At 41.4% G+C, this 20919-nt stretch overlaps 1 protein-coding gene across 2 annotated transcripts in view; it reads right to left on the bottom strand.

The window, feature by feature from the left end:
- The window catches only part of Fshr (follicle stimulating hormone receptor), a 180675-nt gene that overhangs the window by 28342 nt on the left and 131414 nt on the right, over positions 1 to 20919 (bottom strand). For both annotated transcript variants that reach the window (XM_057782301.1, XM_057782309.1), the window contains exons 3-4: positions 19415 to 19489; positions 17136 to 17210 (exon numbers count right to left, since the gene is read on the bottom strand). In XM_057782301.1, coding sequence (XP_057638284.1) covers positions 17136 to 17210; positions 19415 to 19489 — 150 coding nt within the window. The remainder of the gene's footprint in view (positions 1 to 17135; positions 17211 to 19414; positions 19490 to 20919) is intronic.

The following is a 20919-nucleotide window of genomic DNA, read 5'->3' as shown; positions in this document are numbered from 1 at the left end:
CTGATTCCCAGCACCAAACAGCTGCACGCAGTTGTCTGTAACTCCTCTTCCTGGTAAGTTGATGCCTTCTTCTGGCCTCTATAGGCACGAGACATGTATGAGGTACATACACATGCCTGCAGGTAAAATGCTCATACAAGTGAAGTACAAATAAATTTTAAAAATTACCAAGCATATATTAATCATTGTGGATGGTATAAAGGCAGGATTTGTGTTTGCACTGAAAACTTAACATTTCCACCATACTGATGGAACACAGACTGCGCTTGATGCTTGCCAAGCTTTGTTGGTTTCTTTTTTGTCTTGCTGTGTATCCCTGGCTGTCCTGGAACTCTCTCTGTAGACTAGTCTGGTCTTAAACTCAGAGATCCACCTGCCTCAGCCTCCTTAGTGCTGGGATTAAAGGTGTGCATCCCACCAAGCTTTTAAGAAGGTGATGTGCTGTGTGCTAGCAATGAGAAATTATGTACTACCTACAATCATAGCACACACACAGATTTGACATTCTCTAAGCAGCTGCAAATGGCTATGAGTTTTGTGTAATTGAAGAAGTGAGAGGATATGTTTTTCAACGTGGATGACATAACAGAATGCCAGCAGAATGAGCCCCCATACCCATGGTATGGAGTATACAGACACCCACAGCAGCACATTTAAATCTCTGGTCTTTATAGAAAAGAAAATACACAGTGAAAGTAGCTAAAATTACCCCAGTAGTCCTGGGTTTAAGACACTTAAGAAGATCTAGTGACCATCTCTCTGGATGGATTATCGCTTATAACTCTGTAGCTGAGATTCTCTATAACCACATGATAAGGCAGGAAATGGAATTCTGATGAACACTTACTTTTCAATTCATTTTTTTCCTTCTGATCAATAAATTCATGTCTGGCAGAGTCTAGAAGTGGGTAATCGGCTAGGAGCTCTGTGTCTCAATGGGTTTGTTTTGGTCAAATGGTTGTTTGCTGCAAATTATTTTGATTCACTCAACTGTGTTTTATCTTCTGGAACAGTTAAAGGCCTAAGGGTAAAATGTCAGCAAATTTAAGTTCTGCAAATGGGTCTTTCAAAGAAAAGTAACTTGCAATAGCCAGCTCCACATCCCAATCTGGTGTTATTGCCTTCCTATATTGATTTCCCTTAATCTTTAGGCTGCATTAATAAAATTGTCATTCATTTCAGGATAAGCTTAGTGGGGTCCTTGCAGCTGGTGGGAATAATCCTCACCTCTACTGCCACAAGATAATATACCTGCCATTCACAAACAGATCACCCTGTGACTCCAAAGCCCCTTGCATCACTGATACTTTCACTAATCTCCAATAGCCCTCATGGGTTCCTGTTTTTTTTTTTTTTCCTTAAGTTTACAGGATCTGTTACTTATACCAGTATAAGCATTATCTTATCACTAAAGCATCATTATTCTCCAGAGACTAAACCAGAGACAATGTCTTGGCTTCAGGGAGTTTGAAGGTGAACCAGATTAAGATAAACACAGGTGAAACATTCAAGGAATGGACTAGTACTAAATTGTATGCTATTGATCACTAATGTCTTATATGTTCAAAAGACTGGAGGAACCAGAGTGAGCTGGAATAACCAGTTAGGACTACATTTAGAAAGAACAACCAGCCAGATGTTTAGAGAGTAAAGAGCCTTGGTCTGAGCTAAGTGTAGCAATGTGTACAGTTTGCTCATGGGCCATGGGAAGAGGATTATGGGAGGATGAAAAGCAGAAGAAGGTAGAAAAGGGAAGGGAGAAGCTCTATCTCAAGAACTGTTGACAGTACAAAGAGAAGTGTAGGTTTGATGGTAAATATAGGAAGCCCCTTCTGTATACGAAAAGGAGAAGAATCCTTGAGGTTTTTCCTAGCAGAGCAGGCTCGTATTTTCACTATCTCGTCGCCTCAAGCTTTCAATAGTACTAGTCAAGCCGAACTAATGGGGGCAACTGAGAAGCAAATGCTTATCCGGCCAAACTGGGCAAAGTAACTCTAAAAATGACAAGATATTCATGACTTCACTTCTGCCCACCAATCATATACTTCTTCATATTATTCTCAATACAGCATGATATAGAATGAGCAACTATGAGACTATGTGAACCAGCTCATGAGGACATGAGGAAAGGGCAGAGCTCATGCCTTGGCTTGAACATTCCATAAAGTGCTTTAGGGAATATTTTTTTATGGAGCAAATTCTGTCAGCTATTTCACAACTACTGAATTGGGGCTGGAAATAAATGTTAGCCAGTGAGTGAACCAGCAGATATGGAATCTGCAAAGAAGGACCAAGTGTATTGCAAAGAAGCTATTACTTATGAAAGTTTCTGATGTTACATTGAGTTTTAACTGAAAATCTTGATTAGTTGAGGGATTTGTATCTCAGTCATCAGTGTGACAACAGATGTTGATACCTGCTTTCTGAATCACTTTCTGGCCCAGTTGAGTATCACAGAATCTTTGTGCCAGATGGAAAAATGTATAAGTTGTTTTAGTACAATGTATAGGACCCTGAACTCAAGGATAGAGACTATACCTAGGCAGATTTCCAAATAATGGATTGACCTTTGTAGAATCTTACCTTCTCTCTATAAGATGGCTGTGCATAAAATATTGTAAAGTCTCACTTTCTGCCATTCCAATTTTATACCTTCAAAACTGGGACTATCTAACTCCCATGTTCAATTCAAATATGCCTTAATCTCCATGGAAACAAGGCTCTGTAGTATATATGGGGAATCTGATTAGTTCAAGTCCAAGAGTTTAGCCCTATGTGGCTAGAGATTGTTCTAACCCAGTGCTCCAGGTACATAGCGAGCTTCTGCTTTGGGTGAGGACTTGTAGTATCGTCTCAAGGAACTGACTATCACCTTATAATCTGGCAAGAAGTCCTGGTTTAGCCACAGTGGTTATCTTACTTCCTTCATTTGTCCAGGGGAATAAATTTGCCTTGTAAGTGAACTTCATCACTTTCTCAACAGTGTTTGTTACCTCTGTGGCCAGGTGCCAGCCTTCTCTTCTATTGCCGCACTAAGACTGACTTATTTCTCTCAGTCCTAGGTTCTATTTTCCCTAACTTTCTGGGGTGATAACATGCAATTCCCTTGACCTCTGTGGCATCCAAGTATCTGGCCACACCAGTTTCTCAGATTCTTTCTTTACTTCTTTACTACTATCTTCTGCTTCCACATGATGTACCTAATGCAACAATCACCCTTCTACCTGCCTGATTTTGTTTAGTCTCTGAGTCTTGGCTTTTGGCTTTTGTGTGGTTTTTTTTTTTTTTTTGGATCAATATCACACTATCATTTAAAATTTCTACATGTGTGCTGGTTCTTTTTTTGTCAACTTGACACCCACTACAGCACGAGAGTCGCCTGCGAAGAGGGATTCTCAACGGAGAAACTGGTTTTATCACATTGGCCTGTGGCCATGTGTGGGCATCTTTTTGATTAATGATTGATGTGGACAGGTTCAGCTCATTGTGGATGGTGCCACTCCTGGGCAGGTGGTTCTAGGCTGTTAAAGCAAGGTGAGCACAAGGCCAGAGAGCAAGTCAGTAAGTAAATCATCTCCATGTCTCAGTCTTAGTTTTTGTTCAGGTCCTGCTCTGAATTCCCTCAAAAATGGACTGTGAGGTGAAATATAAGTGAAATAGATCCACTCCTCCCCAAGTCAGTATTTTGTAATAGAAACAGAAAGTAACTAATACAACATATTAAAGAATATTATAGAGTTGACAGAGATTAGAGATGATTTATATGACTTTCTCACTTTAAGAGCCCAGTGACTCAAGTGTGACTTTTTCTGTGGTGACAAGTGACCATATTATAAATATTATGTATTAATACTATAAAGCAGATATTTTCAAATTAGATACATTTAAAAAATTCTTTAAGGGCAAGGAATATATTAAAAATGAATAATGCATTAGCATTTGAAAATAACCTGTGCTACACAGGGAGTTACAGGAAAAACATGTATGCATTTATGTATATTTGTATGAAAATGGCTATTTTACTACAAAAAATGATGTATGTCACTATATGTGAAAAGTCTCATGGTGCATATTTTAAAAATAAGAAAATATACCTTTTCTAACCAGTTTAAACTTTTTACATGTGATTTGGGATCTTTTCATTAAAAACATGAAAATGCAACATCTCCCAGGTAGTTTGAAAAAAACATCTGATTGACATTAAGAAAGAAAATTTACTAGCTGAATTTTGAAAAAAAAAAAACACCCTTGCATAAAAGAGGCATGAGATAGAATACTAAGTGTGATAACCCAGGGGCTGCAGTTACAGAGCTCTTCTATTGGATCAGCCTATTTTACTGGTTTGTTTTGGTTTTGCAGCCATTAAGATCCAGTATAGATACGATATGATGATATGATATCATATGCCAACCAGAGGTAAAGTAAGCATTATAAAAATGATATTCCAAGACACTGTTTTCCCTTCTATAGGTATTGGTAGTGAATCAAAACCAACCAACATTTGTACCATGTAGAACACTATATAAGGAAGCCAAAAGTGTAGAAATTTATTAGTTTATTTATCTATATTTCAACCCTCATTAGTTTGGAAACTTATAAAGCACATGATACTGTAGTTGTATACATATCTACTTTATAATTAAATCAAGTTATTTTAGAACACATTTGTGTTGGGGAAGTTACGGTGTGGAATTAGGACCACCCATTCTAACATGTAGGGTATTTGCTTGGAAAAAGCAACCTGTGATTCTGAAGAGTAGCCAAGTGGAAATGGCAATAGATTGTGCCGTGATGTTATATAAAATAGGCATTTACTCAATAATAATGGCAATGTTTATTGAACACTTCCTATGAGCCAGGTACCACACTAAGCACTTACCATTGATCATTTTATTTATTCCTCTGTATCACCTTAGGAGACAGACTGAGAGACCATGATGTTTCTCAAAGCCACACAAAGAGAGGCTGAACGGGAGGTGGGACCAGGACTTTCTTAATCTAAATTAAGTGAGTCTTATTATGAGAGCTGTCCATGAGAAGAAAAGATTGTACAGATAAGTTCTGGGTTTCCTACCCCTGGCAAATGTTCAAATGTGGAAAGGTTTCTTGGTGAGAGAGAACTGAAATATGATCTCTAAACCATCATTAAAATGGTGTCCATTTTAGAAGCATTGGAGGACAGGACTCCTTTGTCTAAAACTGAAAAGCTACAATGGTGAGCAAATGTAGTGCTGGGTTATCAGGGCTGAGCTGTTCTTTCTACAGACATCTCCAAGCCCGTAGCCTTCACTAGAAATGTCTATGAGCAGGAAAACACGTGCTAGCTTTCTTTCTCTAAACTTTAGATACCCTCCTTTTCTGGAGTTTGGTGTGTTCTACTCAACCTTGGAGGCCCTAACAGAAAGCAAAGAATCTATACAAATTTCTTTAACTACAGATTAGTGGCTAAAAACACCATTATTGTGAGGGCATAGCTGATGAAGCTCTCTTACACGAAGCACTCAGTTGGTTCGTCTGTTCCTAGCCTGTGATGGAGATCTGAACTTGATAGTACAGAAAAGTAGAACTGCATTAGTGAGAGGGTAGATTCTCAGATACAGTTTGAGTTACTTTCTACCAGTGTTAGTGGATACTGTTTCGTGGCTCCTCTAGACTGTGATCAGGACAGATAAGTCAGGAGCCTCTGCAAACTCATCCACAGCTGTGGAGACTGTCAGCCTCGGGAGGGAGCCTCACCCCTACCTCAGCAGTCCATCTATGACTGTGTTTATCTGAGTAAAAGAAAATAAATCACGGAGAACTGAGCCAAAAGACCTAACCTGAGAAGCAATCCCTGGTAAGTGGGCCTATGTTGTGGGAATTTGGCCATTTGGTCTAATGATCAATGGAATGGAGTGGGTTGGCCTGATGGGTGTGGTCTTCTCTGGGAATATGTGACCTCTTAAGAAGCGAGGGAGGAGGGTCATGTGCCCCCCCCCCGGGGATGTGGAAGGCTTCCTGATGCCATGGCTAGGTGACCTCGTCCAGAGCTTTCCTCATCCTTCTCTGGTGGACAACGAGGCACTGGCATGCTTCATTCTGTATTCACGAGTGTGTTATTTCATCCCTTAATAAATAAGATCCAAGACTTCCATAGGTGGCTACTTCAGGGCTATTTATAATGAAACAACAAAGCTGAAACTGGTGACGGGTGCCTGCAGCTCTTGCTGTTGATGTCACTTGCTCTTTTATGTAGAGTGTGCTACAGGGTACCATCATGGCTAAGACAGATCTTGTAACCTGAGATCACAGAGTTGCTATGACACAAGGGATACTATAGTCTAGGTTTCTGGAAACATCTCTCACACACAGTGACCATAAAAGCTGAGTGAAGAATGAATTTGGACTACATCTTTTGAGAAGCATTTCTGAAGGCAATTGTGAGTTTCTCCTTCTTGACAGCCCATTCTGGCAAAGGTGGGCCACTTGTTGTTCCATTTAGGTTGAAAGAAGAGATATAGGAGGCCACGTGCCAACTTTTATACACTATGTAGATTTGGGCCTGTGTAAGAAGCCGCCTGTGATTGTCATAGATCAAGATGCTCCGCCTAGGGAGGAAAGTGGACTCCAAGGCTTGTTACACAAGTCACAGTCCCAAGAGTCCTCGCAGAGCAGAGAACACAGAAGTTACTATGTCTTATTATTTTTGGAGCACATATAACATAAGCTTCTTTATAATTCCCATTTTTATAGCTGGGAGGGGCAAGACTTGGACACAACTGAAGTTCTGCACCTGCACCAGGAAGAAACAATTATTAAAATCCACCTGTTATCTTAGCCTGTGCCATGCCAGGGCAAATGTATCACTTTCCTTAAAGCCTGTGGAGAAGGTACTATTATGAACCACATTTTACAGATAAGGAAACAGGCTGAAAGACTTCCAGGTGTTCTGTCTGACAGAAAATAGACAGGTGACACCTCCTGAAGCCAGGCTTTTGGCTGGCACCCTCTCAATTACACTCTTCCCAGTACACTATGTTTTCGACAGAGAAACTCGCGAAACCTCAGTATCCCTCATTAGAGTCACAGCTGATGCTGTTGCCAAGCACCAACCTTTGGAGACCTTCTTGGATGCTGAGGAGAGAGTAAGTTTAATCAAATGACCAATTTGTGGCAAGCAGTTACTCTTACATCACATTTGGGAGCCGCCAAAACAGTTAATATTTTAAACAGTTTGCACACCCTCTCCCACATCTCATTTCCAAGATAAATTATTTAGGACGCTATTTCTTCAGTACATTTCAACTTTGCTCGGGTGGATGATCACAGATTCCAAATGGTAAACACATTATTGAGGTGTCAGTGTGCTCTGAACACTGGGCAGACTTACACCAACTTCCTCTGTTTTGAGCACTTCTCTGATTCTGGGATGGACAGACTGAGAATCACATATTGACGGCTTCGGTTCTTCTTCCTATCCATCATATGGCTTGGAAAAGGTATCTTGCCTACTGTTTTGAAATTATCAAGGGCAAGACAACATGTGTGAACAAAATGCCCATTCCAGAATCTGTCATGTGATCATGCTCAATAAGAATTTCCTTGGGTCTCTTGCTTCCAAACAGTTTTGTCATTCAAATTTTGGCCCTGTTCAATTCAGTAATTGTCTCAGAACCTTAGGCTTCTATCTATGACATAGATGTGTCGCTAAACAGTCCACAGGACTTTGGTAAGCAAAGGAGTGAAAGTGAAAGTGGTTCTTAAAGTCAGATTCCTGTCCCCCACACTGGTGACCCATGCCTTTTGACATTAAAATGCTGCATTTCTTCATTTTCACCTTCCCTTTATCATGGTAGACTTTTGTAGGAGACGAGACAGCTACACTTCTCTCCAGCTGTCTTTTTCTGTTGTCTTTGTTTGCTATGTATGCAGGCATGGTGTAGATACACTGTGTACAAAGATACATGTATGTGTATGTGTGCTCACATAAGCCTATGCATGCTCATGCAAATGTGCACATGCAGAGGCCTGGGGTTGATGTGGGGAATTTTCTTCAGTTGCTTTCCCCCTTGTTTTTCTGGGATGGGTTCTCTTAATGAGACCTGAAGTTTGGTGATATGGTTAGTTTTGTCATACACTGTCTGTCTGGGTGATGGCTTAAATTGAGTTAATTGATGTGGGAAGATTCAGCCCAGTATGGGGGACACCATTCCCTAGGCTGTCCTGAACTGTACCACGGTGGATAAATAGGGCAGAAAACAAGTAAGCGAGTGAACATGTATGCTTTCCTTTACCTCTGCTCTTGACTGCATGTGATGTGAGAAGCTGTTTGAGGTCTCAGGTTTGACCTCCCTACAACTGTGGGCTGTGAGCTGGAACCATGAGCTCTTTTCTCCTAAGTTACTCCCCTTTGAGTGTTTTATCAGCCAGACAAAGGGACTAGTGCAGGAGCTTCTGGAGACCCACACTCTGGTCATTTTGCTCATGCTTCAAGCACTTTAATCATTGAGATCCCTCACCCCACCCCAGCTCCTTCTTCCCACTCCTCTTGAGACCTGGAGAGGGGTTTCTGTTTTCAGAAGTAAAGCCAGGGCTGGAACCTGGCTCTTGGGTACTTCTGTCAGGGTTTTTCCTCACGGTCTGGTGAGTGAATCTGTGTGGTCAGACCCTTGCCAGGAAGATGGTGGAGAGTGAACTTTATAAGGAGATTGCCAAGAATCCACCCTCATAGACCCACCAACCATCTGCTCTCTGCACATCTCTGCATCCCAACTAGGTGAGGGAAGAGCTCAGCGCCTCCTGAAGTAGGCATTATCTGCAGCTTGCTCACCGTGGGTGAGTTTGTGATTGAATTGCACTGGAGCATTTATGCAATGTCTGCTGAAGATGAAAATTGTCCTCCTTAGAGCGTTTGTCACTTCGGTGTTCACACTCTGCAGAGCCCGGAGATATTTCCCAAAAAACAACAGCTGCTCCTCTCTCACATGCCAGGCCCATACTCCTGTTAAGGGCCTACTATGTGCTGATCTTGCTTCCATGCAGACTAAGAGATGTCTGGGACATCATCTAGTGCTTGCTCTAGTTAGGGTGTGGGTACAACAGGGCAAGAGTCATCTAACAATTTATTGCTCTTCATTCATGAGCCAACCGATTCTGCTATCTACACAGCCAAAGGATACATTCCTCATACAGTCATGCCCTCACAGAGAAGATCAACCTTCCCAGGTAAAGCCAGGGCCTTGAGACCCTGGCTAGAACACTTTTGTTGTAGGAGCCTAACATACTCTGAATGTTAATGTGGATGACAGGAGTGAGTATTTGGAAGCAAGGAAAAAACATAGATCTCCCCTGACAAACGCTAAGAAAGAGGCGAGAGCCTAACCAGTAAGTCTGCATCACAGGAGGCTGCTCTAAGACAGAAATGACCCTTCCCCCTTTCCTTCTTTCTTCCTCTTCCTGTCCTTCCCTCTCTGCTACAGTGCACTTGGGACTTTTCTTTTTATGCATTGGAGATTTGGTGCTAAAGGAAACTTCGTTCCCATCCTGGAAAAATGGAAAAAAAGGAGAAAGACAGGCAGGCAAGGAGAAAGGGAGAGAAAGAGGGAAGAAAGGAATCCACTTGTCTGACTCTGTGCCTTTGTTCCATGCTCACACCATGCTCTGGCCAATTCTTAGGAAGATAGTGGTGCTATTGTGTGTCTTCTCCCAAGGATAACTGCAAGCCTAAAGTCACAGCTGGAACTGGAGTGAGACGCAATAATTTCTAGGTCCTCTGGTGTGAGCTTTGCTACTGCCCTTCTTTACTCTATTGTTCAAGGTGTCTCTGGTTCTGTCTGAGTCTGAGGCAGGCCATATCAGGCCACCTCCAATCATTCCTGGGTGCTATCTGCCTCTAAAAACCTGTCCCCTTAGCCAGTGACTCTCAGGGCTTTGATGAGGTAGTTTTGTTTATTTGTGAGGGACCAATATAGCAAGAATGCATCCTACGATTGCCCTTTAGCACAGGAGCTGGGCTTCAGCTGGCTAGAGTCTCTCACTGTACCACCAGGACTGTGACGTTTATTGCCCAGGGAAAGGAGCTTCATTTGGAAGTGAAGGGGTCTGTCATGTTGTAGGTTTCATTGTCTTACAGGCGGATTCTGCCCTTCTGGGTTGAGGACAGGTCTAACATTGAAAGCCCCAGATTGTGAAGCTTACTGGTCTGTGTAATCAAGCTCTTGACAGCTGAAAGAGACCATAGAGCAGTTTGAGGCCTTTTCTCCCATGGCCAGTCTTTTGAAGTTTGGAGAAACTTGGAAGGATTAATGCATCATTTCCTGGGGTGGGGTGGGGAAGACGACATTCGCAATGAGGAAGAAATGGAGGGCTAAGCTCTCCTCAGCTAACTTGAGAACTGTGTCCACTGAGTCCTTCCCTGGACTTGTTCTTTCTTGTATCTGATTTTAGTGAGGAGAGAGAGGCCAGTTTTACTTCAGACTTAGTGACAGGCAGACACACCTGACTTTAAGAATTTTTTCGAGCAAATTACATTACACAGAATATGCAGGTGTGTGTGTGTGTGTGTGTGTGTGTGTGTGTGTAGTAAGGTAGATAGTTGAAGCACAGAGATCACTGGGCAGTCTAGCCAAATTTGTGACTCTGGGTTGAGAGACTGTGTCTCAAAAAACAAATTGGAGAACATCAAGGAAGATGTTAGACAGTGACCTTTGGTTTCCACACTCACATGTGCATTCACACCCATGTACACCCGTGTGCACACATATGCACTCATATGTACTCACACATTACCACTAAACACATACAGCAGAAATAAACACAGAAAAATGCTAACTACTCTGGGAAGAATACAAGACCTGAGCACATTGTTAGGAATTGTTGGATCAATTGATTTCCTCTCTGATGGAAAGGATTTGAGTCCCTGCAGAAGAATGCTTTCTGAACAGGGAGGAAAGGTTAGCAACATAAAAATATTGTCAAATTTGCAAACACAAGGGCTCCTTGCCTCGGGGAGCAGTCATGCTCAGATGGAAATCTCACCTCGAACAGCTGTGTTATCCTAGAGTTGACAATGCTAGAGCAGAGTCAGCTTCAGAAGACAGGTTACTGATAAAATAAGCAATTCTGTAGTCTTTATTGTGTCCAAGCATCTTGGTAGTCATGGCAACATTCTGAGATGCAATGCTGACATCTCAGAAGATAGCTAATAATTTCATCTTAATAATCCCAGTCCATGAAAGATGCCTAGGTTCTTGATGAGTCTCATCTATCACATGGCTGTGTGGGAGGCCAGGGTAATGAAGTGAGTGCACCAAATAATCTCAATATGTGTTCCCCTATGTGGCACAAAGGTAAATAACAGACAGCTGTGATTTTCATTGACTTTCGCCTTTGTCACCGTTACTCTCCCTCTGTCTTATGGCTATTGTTCCTTAGCAGACTTCTTTTGAGTACAGTTCACTATGGAATATTCTACAATCCAATCACTACCTTTTTGCCAACCTGCTGCTCAACAGTCTTGAATAGCTTATGTTTCCTACTTTGTTAGGGCTAAAAATTCCTGCCTCAGTTCCCCTCCCATTTTACTTAGCCACATACAACAAAATCTAGTCACATTCCCTCAACGAGTAAGTTTTTTTCCCGCTGGGTTCAGTTTTTCCCTAGCTGTGATCTTTGCATATTGCATGTATTTATTTGATATCTCTCTCACACAGGACATTTCTTCCACTCTTTTCTCTTCTACCTTTCTAAAGCATGTGATTGTACTACTCCAATGTGTCATTCCATGACTTATCTGGCTCAGGGCACTGGCTCAGTCCTTTAATGCATGACCAGTGCTGCAAGCTCTACAGATATTGTCCTATCAGAAGTGTGGTTTTTTCTTTGAAATAAGAGTGCTCTATAGATATCTCCTATATCTTTCAATCTTGCACAGAGCTGTCTACTCTGGGCTTTCTCAGCCAGAATTCCCCAAATACTACTTTCTTTGATATATATTGCTATATATATTCCTCATCCTCATCATCTGACACAATTTAACATTATTTATCTCTATAATGAGAATGTGAGCTCCATGAAGGCAGAAGCTTCATCTGTCCTGTCATATTTGGTCTGCACAAGAAAGCCTTGTATGTAGTATGTCCTCACTTATTTTTTAATGAATTACTGAAGGAATTCTTCCTCACTGGACAATTTATAACCCAAAGGATGGAACAAATGGAGAAGGATCATGCATATGTTAGCCATGGTTTCTAAAATTGGATATTTGTATGACTCTTTCCCAGCCATCACGGAGATGAGAGCCTGACTGGGGACCAGAAGGGATCAATTTTGCAGGAACAATGCATATTCATGTCAGAAAAGCCCTATTACCAAGGCTGGGGTAAAACAGCCTGATTACTGAGGGGTGTCTCTGGAAGGTGTCTCCTAGGATGGTTCTCACTGTAGATAGCAAATGGCCCAGCAACATCACGGGGTATTCTAGAGAAGGTCTAATGGCTAATGTCTGAGAGGAAGATGGCTGTCAGTGGTGGCTTGGGGGAGGGGACAACACTGCTGTGGATCAGTGTGACATGCTTACTAAATGGAATTATACTTTATTGAGTAGTGAACAACAGCACCCAGCTGCCTGGGAATTACATTGACAGGATGCAAAGGCAAGAGAATCTTGTATAAACCTTATTTACAGATCAATAGATAATCTTTCATACATAAAAGATCAGCTCCAGGAAGGCAAAACAGAAAAAGATTGCCTGAAAATAAAATATTGCCTTAACAGTCCATTCAGATGGATCTCTTGGTGCATATTCTCCTGGTTTAAGAGCATTTCACTATTTCTAAGCTTTCTTTCTTAACTACTGTCAGGGTCCTCTGTGAAGCATGAAGGCGTTGATGAAGAGTGCTGATTTCTAGTTGTCCCGAATTCTATGCTATCAAGAGAACAGCATGGAATGGAATCAACACGTAGAGCTCGAGCACAACATTTCTGTGTGTGTGTGCAGCAATTAGGATGCTCAAGTCAAATGGTGCCTCATCTCCGCCCCCTGGTAATTTTCTGCTTTTGGTTGCTCTGTTGCTAAATATTTATCCTGGCTTACTAAAGCAAGAACCAGAATGACGACAACACTGTTAGAAACAGACAAACAGCGGCTCATCACTACTGGATTTCCTCATTCATTTTGTGCTTCTCCTTTTTCACCATCCCAAAGAATATGTAAAATTTTTATCTCTGTTTTTCCCTGGCTGCAGAATCATAAAGCTGTATGGATGGCTGCTGTGATGAGAGGAATAAGCAAGGAAGGAGGGGCACAAAGATCTAACACGTGTCCCTCTACTGCTCATAACATCAATTCCCAATCCTCCCGTGACTGTATCTGGAGAAAATACTTAGGAGAGGGTTACACGTTGGTGAGATGATAAGAGTGGGACCCTAATCTTACTGGGTTAGTCTCTGTAAGAATCAACATCAGAGGCTTACTTGTGTTCATTCTTGCGTTTTTAGGTGCGTGGCCACACTCTCTGTGAGGATGAAGATGGCCATCTTCAAGTCAGGAAGAGACTTGCTACAGCGGCATAATCTTCCAGTGTCTTGATTTTGGGCTTCCCAGCCTCTGTGCTTGAAATGAATCTCCTTTGTTGAATCCCCTATCTTGTGTGGTTTGCTGTGGTTACCAGGTTTTGAGTAATGCAGAACGGGAGCTTAGCTGTACATAGCTTCTCTGATAGAAACTTTCAGACAAGAGGACCCGCTGTGCATTTTTGCTCTGTCCTAGTGGCCTGGAAAATCTTTCCAAAGAGCAGCTGTCTGAGTCATGAAGAGGTAGGTGTATTGTTGGCTGAAGTGCTGTTGCAGGGGAGAGTTGTATCTTGTGCTGCATGCTGAAGTGGTATGCACATCTGGGGAAGGTTTAGTTTAGCCAGAAGTCAAAAGGCTTAAGACATACACTTGCTAATCTCAAATTCCTTATGGGGGAGCCACAGGACTCCAGATGTGAGATGATTCTGTGGTGATTATGTCATTCCTATGCACTGGGTGTTTTCCCTTAACTTATTTTGAAACCCTAAACCACAGTATGCCATAAAAGCAGGTATAGACGTGGGATTTTCTCTTCTTTTCCTATAGATTCCTATGAGGTCATGCGAAGACACAGTGGGAAGACTGCTGTCTATACACCACGAAGAGGACCCTCTCGAAGGACTTCACCAGGGAGCACCTGATATTAGATTTAACCTCCAGACAATTGAGAAATATTAACTTGTGATTTAAGCCTACATAGGTATACTGTTTAGTATTGTGAACTGATTAAGACAACAACATTTTGCTGTGGGTTTTTTATTTTTTGAGTAGTAAAAGAGGATCTTTTGACAATAAAATGAAATCTTTCCCAATCTCTTACTAGCTATTTTTTTTCCTCAGTAAGCAGGTTTAAAATGCTGTGAGGAATGATCCCCCTAAATACAATGTGCCTGGAACCAGCTACAGCTATCTCTCTGCCCGCAGCCACAGGAACCAGGGAGGATCAATATAGGACACAGGGATTTGAGCAAATTCCCATGTTGTGTGTCCATGAAGCTAGCTTTTCCCTGATACTGATTCAAGAGAACTGCTTACCTCAAAGTGAGAAAGGGCACTAAGAGGAGGCTGGATTTGATGACAAGTGATCCAGATTTTTATCTTCCTCTGAAATCAAAGGTAGAACTTCATCTTTTCTACTGAAGGTCCCCTGGCCGCTTCCCTTGCTGTGCAGTGACCTCCATATGTACATCCTCCTAGTTCGTCAGGGTCCTCTTTATGAAGAATGAATGGTGCTGGCCATGATGTGTGGACCAATACCAGTCAAATTCTAGTTTTTTCTTCTGAAACTTAGGACCAATCTAAGCCCTTACACACATTAGGCAAGCACTCTACAACTGAGCTCTAATTCCAACCCCAGAGTCAAATTCCGGACACTGAGTTTCAGAGTTTGGAGCTGACCTCTCCGTCCTCATTCTCTCGCTATGCTATGCTCTTTTTGCACAGGCTATTTATTGTGTGAGGAGCTAGGAAATGTGTGCATGAGGTTTTCTTCGGGAAACTATCCCCTGCAGCTGGGCTCATACTGGAGTAGTTTGCCAACTGATCTATCCCAGGAACTCCTTTCCACCTTGTAGAATTCCTTTGTTCGGTTCCGGCAGAGTCTACGATCCCACATTATGCTCAGTTATATTCTAGAGAAAGGAGGAAGAAGGAAGAACGAAAGCAGCCATGTAACTGCATGTACTGTGTGCCCATGAAGCTACCCTGCCTGTGGTATGAATTCTGAAGAAATCAACCTTCTTTCTTCTCTAGAACCTTCCTTGGACTCTTGCCATAGATAAGGGATGGAAGAGTAGATGGACCCTCGTTTGCTGATTCTTATTCCTTAGTTCCCACTCAGAGAGCTGAGGTCCACAAATGGCTCAGTACCTTTTACCATAATTACTCACTCTAGTTAGTGTGAGCCAAAATTTAGGGCCAGAGAATGATATTATTGGCAGATGATATTTATTGAATGATAGGTGATACCGGGCCAAGGTCCTTCCATCTTGTCCCTGCTTCAACCATCTAAGGTCTGATTCACAACTGATACCCACCCCTCTTACATGCCTTCTTATGGGAAAATCCCCTAGAAAACTGCCCAACCTTGTCCTAGGGACTTGAGGTCAAACTGGTATAGTTAACTTCTGCTTTATGCTTCCACTGAACTGCTTGCTTGCTCCCCTTCCTCTCCCTGCAACTGTCAACAACGATATGGTTTTTGCTTTTAAAAGCTCCCAAAAGAAATCAATGAGGGGCGCTGCATGAAAACTGTTCCTCTCCAGTCAATCACAGGCTGCCCTTAGAGGAATCTCAAATTCGACACTGGTTTTGTTGAGCGGTCCTTGGAATTTTTGCCCCATGTCATAGGCACAATGGAAAACTTTTTATATACTCTGAATTGATTGCAAAGGTGGCCTCAAGCGTATTTTACTTTCCTGTGTCCACACCCCCTATATCACAATTACAGTTTCTACTATCAAGAAGTGACACCTATTTCTTTACCTCTTGAATTCAGGCTGGTTCTTTTCACTTCTGTATCTAATAAAATGCACCAGAAGAGATGGTGTGATATTCAGGGTGTACGCCAAAGAAACGTGAATTCTTCAGATGTCTCTCTTGGAACTCTGAGATCTCAGTGACAATAAACCTGCACTAGCATGGTGGAGATGATGATTCCTGAAAGGATAGCTGAGTCCACAGGGACCAATGAGAATGGCTTACTCCAGAGGGACTTGCTGACTAGCATGAGTAAGCTTAGCTGAGGTCAGGCAAACCAAGTCCTGGTCAGCAGACTGATTTGATTGAACAACCAAGATAGGTAAAAAAAAATGATAGATGGTTGTTGCTTTAAGCCTCTATTCAGTATTGTTACATTAATAACCTATATGCATTGTTATTTCCATTCTTTTGATGAGGAAGTAACATGTGAGGTTAATTTCTTGCTTTTGATAAACAGCTAGCAAATGGACTCAGGAAGCTCGACTCCATGGTCTAGATTCTTGTCTGCTGCTTTGTAAGACCTCATCATAACACTCAAGGATCTGCCAAGCCCTTGGCTAATGTAAAAGTCATTCAAGTGTAGGAAACTGTGTCTGCTGATGGGGACAGGTTGTAGGATGGAGTTTAGACATCAGGAATCTCTCTGCTGATAAAATACCATGACAGTTATTGACCAAGATGTACAAAATAAAACGCTCCAATCTCTCTGAGAAAAAAAATATTTAAATACAAAACAAGTGAGACAAACAATATCTTAGAAGTCAAAGTTGCAAAATGAAAGGTAGTAGCAAGTTTGATTGCATCTCATTAACCATAAGTTATGACCTAGTTCTGTAAGAGGCCTGGACGACAATCCTGTAAGTGTGAAAGAAAGATATTCCTCATTTGAAAATGAAAACAAAATGCAATTACATTAGTGGAATTTTCTCATTAAATAAAGCCAAACTCACTACCATCTGTCCCCCACCTTTGCTTTGGTAACCCTTGCCCATTCTTGATGAAAAAGTGATTGATTATTCCTACAGTAGCAACTGGATATTTTGCTAAAATATGAATGCATAATTTAATAACAGAAGGTAGGTCATAATGTATGAGCTCTTACAGATATCGTAGACTGGGGAGGTTCTGGAAGGCCTCGGGATTGATGTGTAGCAGCATGTTGGCCTTTTCAATTCTACTGTAAAAGAGGGAGATACGTGTAAGTGACTTGAACAGCAAGGAGTATCATGGTATTTTTCATATTATGTAGAGCCTGCCAGTAAATAATCAAGTCATTCATCCGTCCATCTACCCATTTATCCATCTATCCAGCTGTCATTTCAGCAAATATTGAGCGAGCATGCAGGACCCTTTATTGTATAAATCTCTGTAAATTGAGTACCAACCCTGTCCATTTAACACTCATCTCTTGGCACCCATCCTCCAATCCTTTTTTTAACCATGAAGAGAGCTGAGGATTTTACTAGTAAGAATCTCCTAGAACCGGGGTGAACTAAGAAGGGACAAGCGACACCAACATGGGGGAACTGAACTAGTGACAGCTCTGAAACCGAGAGAAGGGCGTTCAGACCAGCCAGAAAGGGTGAACAGAAGGTGAGAGGGGGCGGGAGGGCTACAGGTGAGGCAGCAAAGAGACCAGAGAAATGGAAATGAAATGGCAAAGAAAAACAAAATCTGGGAGAAAAGCCACTTCCATCTCTGATTTAAAGCACCAAGTTCTAGCACCTGGCAGGAGGCCAGTCCCCCCCTCCACCCTCATTCTGTAGACTGAATTGGCTCTTCACAGCAGATGGGGAATGGTGACTTATGCACGGTGCTTTTAGCCTGTGTTGTGTCTTGATCAATAGTCTGGAAGTGAGACTATTCACATTGAGATTCCGCAGAGAACCTGTCTTTTTTCTCATCTTGTGGGATCAATGTATATTTGCTGAGATACTGTTGTTAATTACTTCCTTCCTGTTTCATTAGCTTTTATGTTGCAGTAACCTGTAGCTAACCAGAGCCAAGTGCAAGGCAATTAATCATTTTAAAGACAGTTAGTGCTGTATGGGGTTGAGTGCCTCTCCATGTAAGGAACAGATGCAAGACCTGTTTCATTAGCCCCACTGCCCACTGGATGGCAACACGGGGTGCTTCACACTGTGGCTTTGGTTCATTTCTCTGACAGTCTTTGTGGACTTTGAGGCCCTATAAGGTCTTTTTTTCTAACTAGGGTAAGATTAGGCCAGGTGGAGAGAAAATAAGGGAACAAGACTTTAATGAAAATGAGGTGGAATCAGAAAGCAGGCAGAATGGGTAGACAGAAGAAAAAAAGAGTCAGTCAAAATGGGCAGGTTGTGATTTCTAAATAAACTCATTAAAACACACACACACACACGCACACACACATACATGCATGCACACATGCATGCATGCATACATATAGACTGCACAAAATTTTCTTGGCAATCTCAAATATATCTTAGCATTACATAGCTTCAAAGTTTTTCTACTGGTGAATGAGATTATTTCCTCTTATTTCCTAAACTTTTTTGATCATAAAATATTTTTCTCTCTTCCTTATTGAATATCAAATAATTTCCTGCATTCATAGTCAAAGATAGAACATACTTTGAACATTCTTTGAACTGACAGTCTTGAGAGTCTCAAGGCCACAGAGTCAATAAATTATCTTCCAGTAATTAGACACTGGTGTAGAACATAATTAGATCTATGCATTGCATACAACTAGAATGTCAAGAGAAAGTAAGTTTGTCCATACTAGTAGAACTACCAAGGGCCACTACAATATAGCTGCTTTGCTGGTTGATACGCTAGATTGAACTGATGTTTATCATATACTTTATTCATCACAGCAAGTCTGGGAGTGTGGATTTCACTCTGGTTTTGCAGATGAGAAACTGACGTCTCAGATGGTTCTGTGTCTTGGTTGAGCCTGCATGCCTATGCAGAGGCAGTTATCAGTATATGCTTATCCAGCCTCAGTCACATTGAGTGGGATTTATTTTGGCTTTTGTGGTTGTAACATCGAATAAGGTAATGGGATGGAGGAGTTTTCCCATCGTTATAGGACAGGGGTTCTAGAGCCTGTGACATAAAACAACGAGAAGAAAACCAACTCAGGGAGTCAGCAAACATAATAAAGCTAAAGTAGAGACTGGTGCCTGTGTCTCCAGCCAGAGACAAATGACAGTCCCTTTTAGGCTGCCTCTGGTATCTTGTAATGATGATCTATGGATCTGAGGACAGAACGGAGCCAAAGCTTCCCAGGAGTTCAAAAGAACTTTAGGGATTTTTATGATATCATGACCCTCTTCTGCAAGCACACGCATGCACACACACACACACACACACACACACACACACTGTACTGTTGCTTACATTTCATGCAACTTGGGTAGGTTGGAGAACACATCTGCTTCTATTACTTCCAAGACATCATTTTGAGAGATCTCTCTGTAGCAAAAGAAAGATAAATCAGATTAGTTCAGTTTCCCTCCATAGACCTTCTAAGGACTCAACTAGAGCCTCGGGCCGAGGAGAATTCATAAGACCCCAAACCACTTTCCTTTTCTCGAGTCAGTTATAGTAATAAGTCTAAACCAACACACTAGATGCTAATGCTTACAGAACAGTGGGAAAATAAATCTGAGGTAGTGGGGCATTAGGTGATTAAACACTCTTCAGCTAAAGAAACTAAAGCGTGAAGGAGACTTACTCAAAGGTATTTAGGGAAACATACAGGTTTGAAATGAAACTAAGTTCCGTAGGTCAGGGGTCAGCAAAGTTTCTCAGGTCCAGATAGTAATTACTTTGTGGATAGTATGTTGAAACTACTATAAAGACTGAAGATCCAAAGAACCTATAGGAAATGAATGTGTGCCAATAAAACTTTATTAAGAATGGGAATGAATCTGGCCAGTGGACTGCAATTTATTAAACCTTTTCTGGACTATGAAACCAGGTTCTCTGTTAAACTGGCTGTGGTGTGGGAGAATGTAGATGTTCATTCTTGATCTCTATTTCCCTTTTACCCTGGCTTTCCCTTGTCATTCTTGCTCTCCTCCTTATTTTAAAAATATTTTTACATTTTTTTGTTAGAATAATATAAATGACATTTTCAAAATGGCATTTTGGTATATATATATATATATATATATATATATATGAGAGAGAGAGAGAGGGAGAGAATCAGAGACATATGATGTATATGCATATATATCATTCTTACCTCATTCCCATACCCTTCATTGTCCCTCCCCTTTTCTGAAGGTCTTCTTCCTCTCCCAAGGTAGACCATTTTGTGCTTTCATAGCACAAATATTCTGCCACCCTCACTTGTCCCTATCTCCTGCTTTAGACATTTTCTCTCCTCTCCTGGTCTCATTTGTCCTTTCTTGTCTTATAACTACACACACACACACACACACACACACACACACACACACACAGAGAGAGAGAGAGAGAGAGAGAGAGATACACACAAGAGATACATACACACACAAACACAAATTTAATCTACATACTACATATGAGAGAAATCATGTGATATTTGTCTTCCTGAGTCTGATTTACTTCCCTTAGCACAATGAACTTCATTTTCTGGTGATGTCTGTATTTTCACGTCACTTTTTACATTGGGAAAAATTCCATTGTATATCTGTACCACATTTTCTTCATCCATTCCTGGACTCTAGACTGGTTCCTGACCTTGACTCTGAGGAATACTGTATCAATGAATATGGATGATTGAATATCTCTACTACATGTTGACTTAGGACCTTTCAGGCATACCCCAGAAGTGAGCAGCCTCTCTGGATCATGCTTTATTTCTATTTTTAGTGTATTTATATTTTTAATTCTTTTGAGGAACCTACATATTGATT

Source organism: Chionomys nivalis, chromosome 1 (genome assembly GCF_950005125.1).
Source record: "Chionomys nivalis chromosome 1, mChiNiv1.1, whole genome shotgun sequence".
Taxonomy (NCBI): Eukaryota; Metazoa; Chordata; class Mammalia; order Rodentia; family Cricetidae; genus Chionomys; species Chionomys nivalis.
The sequence above is the reverse complement of the archived record's forward strand: the minus strand, read 5'-3'. Positions and strand labels throughout refer to the sequence as shown.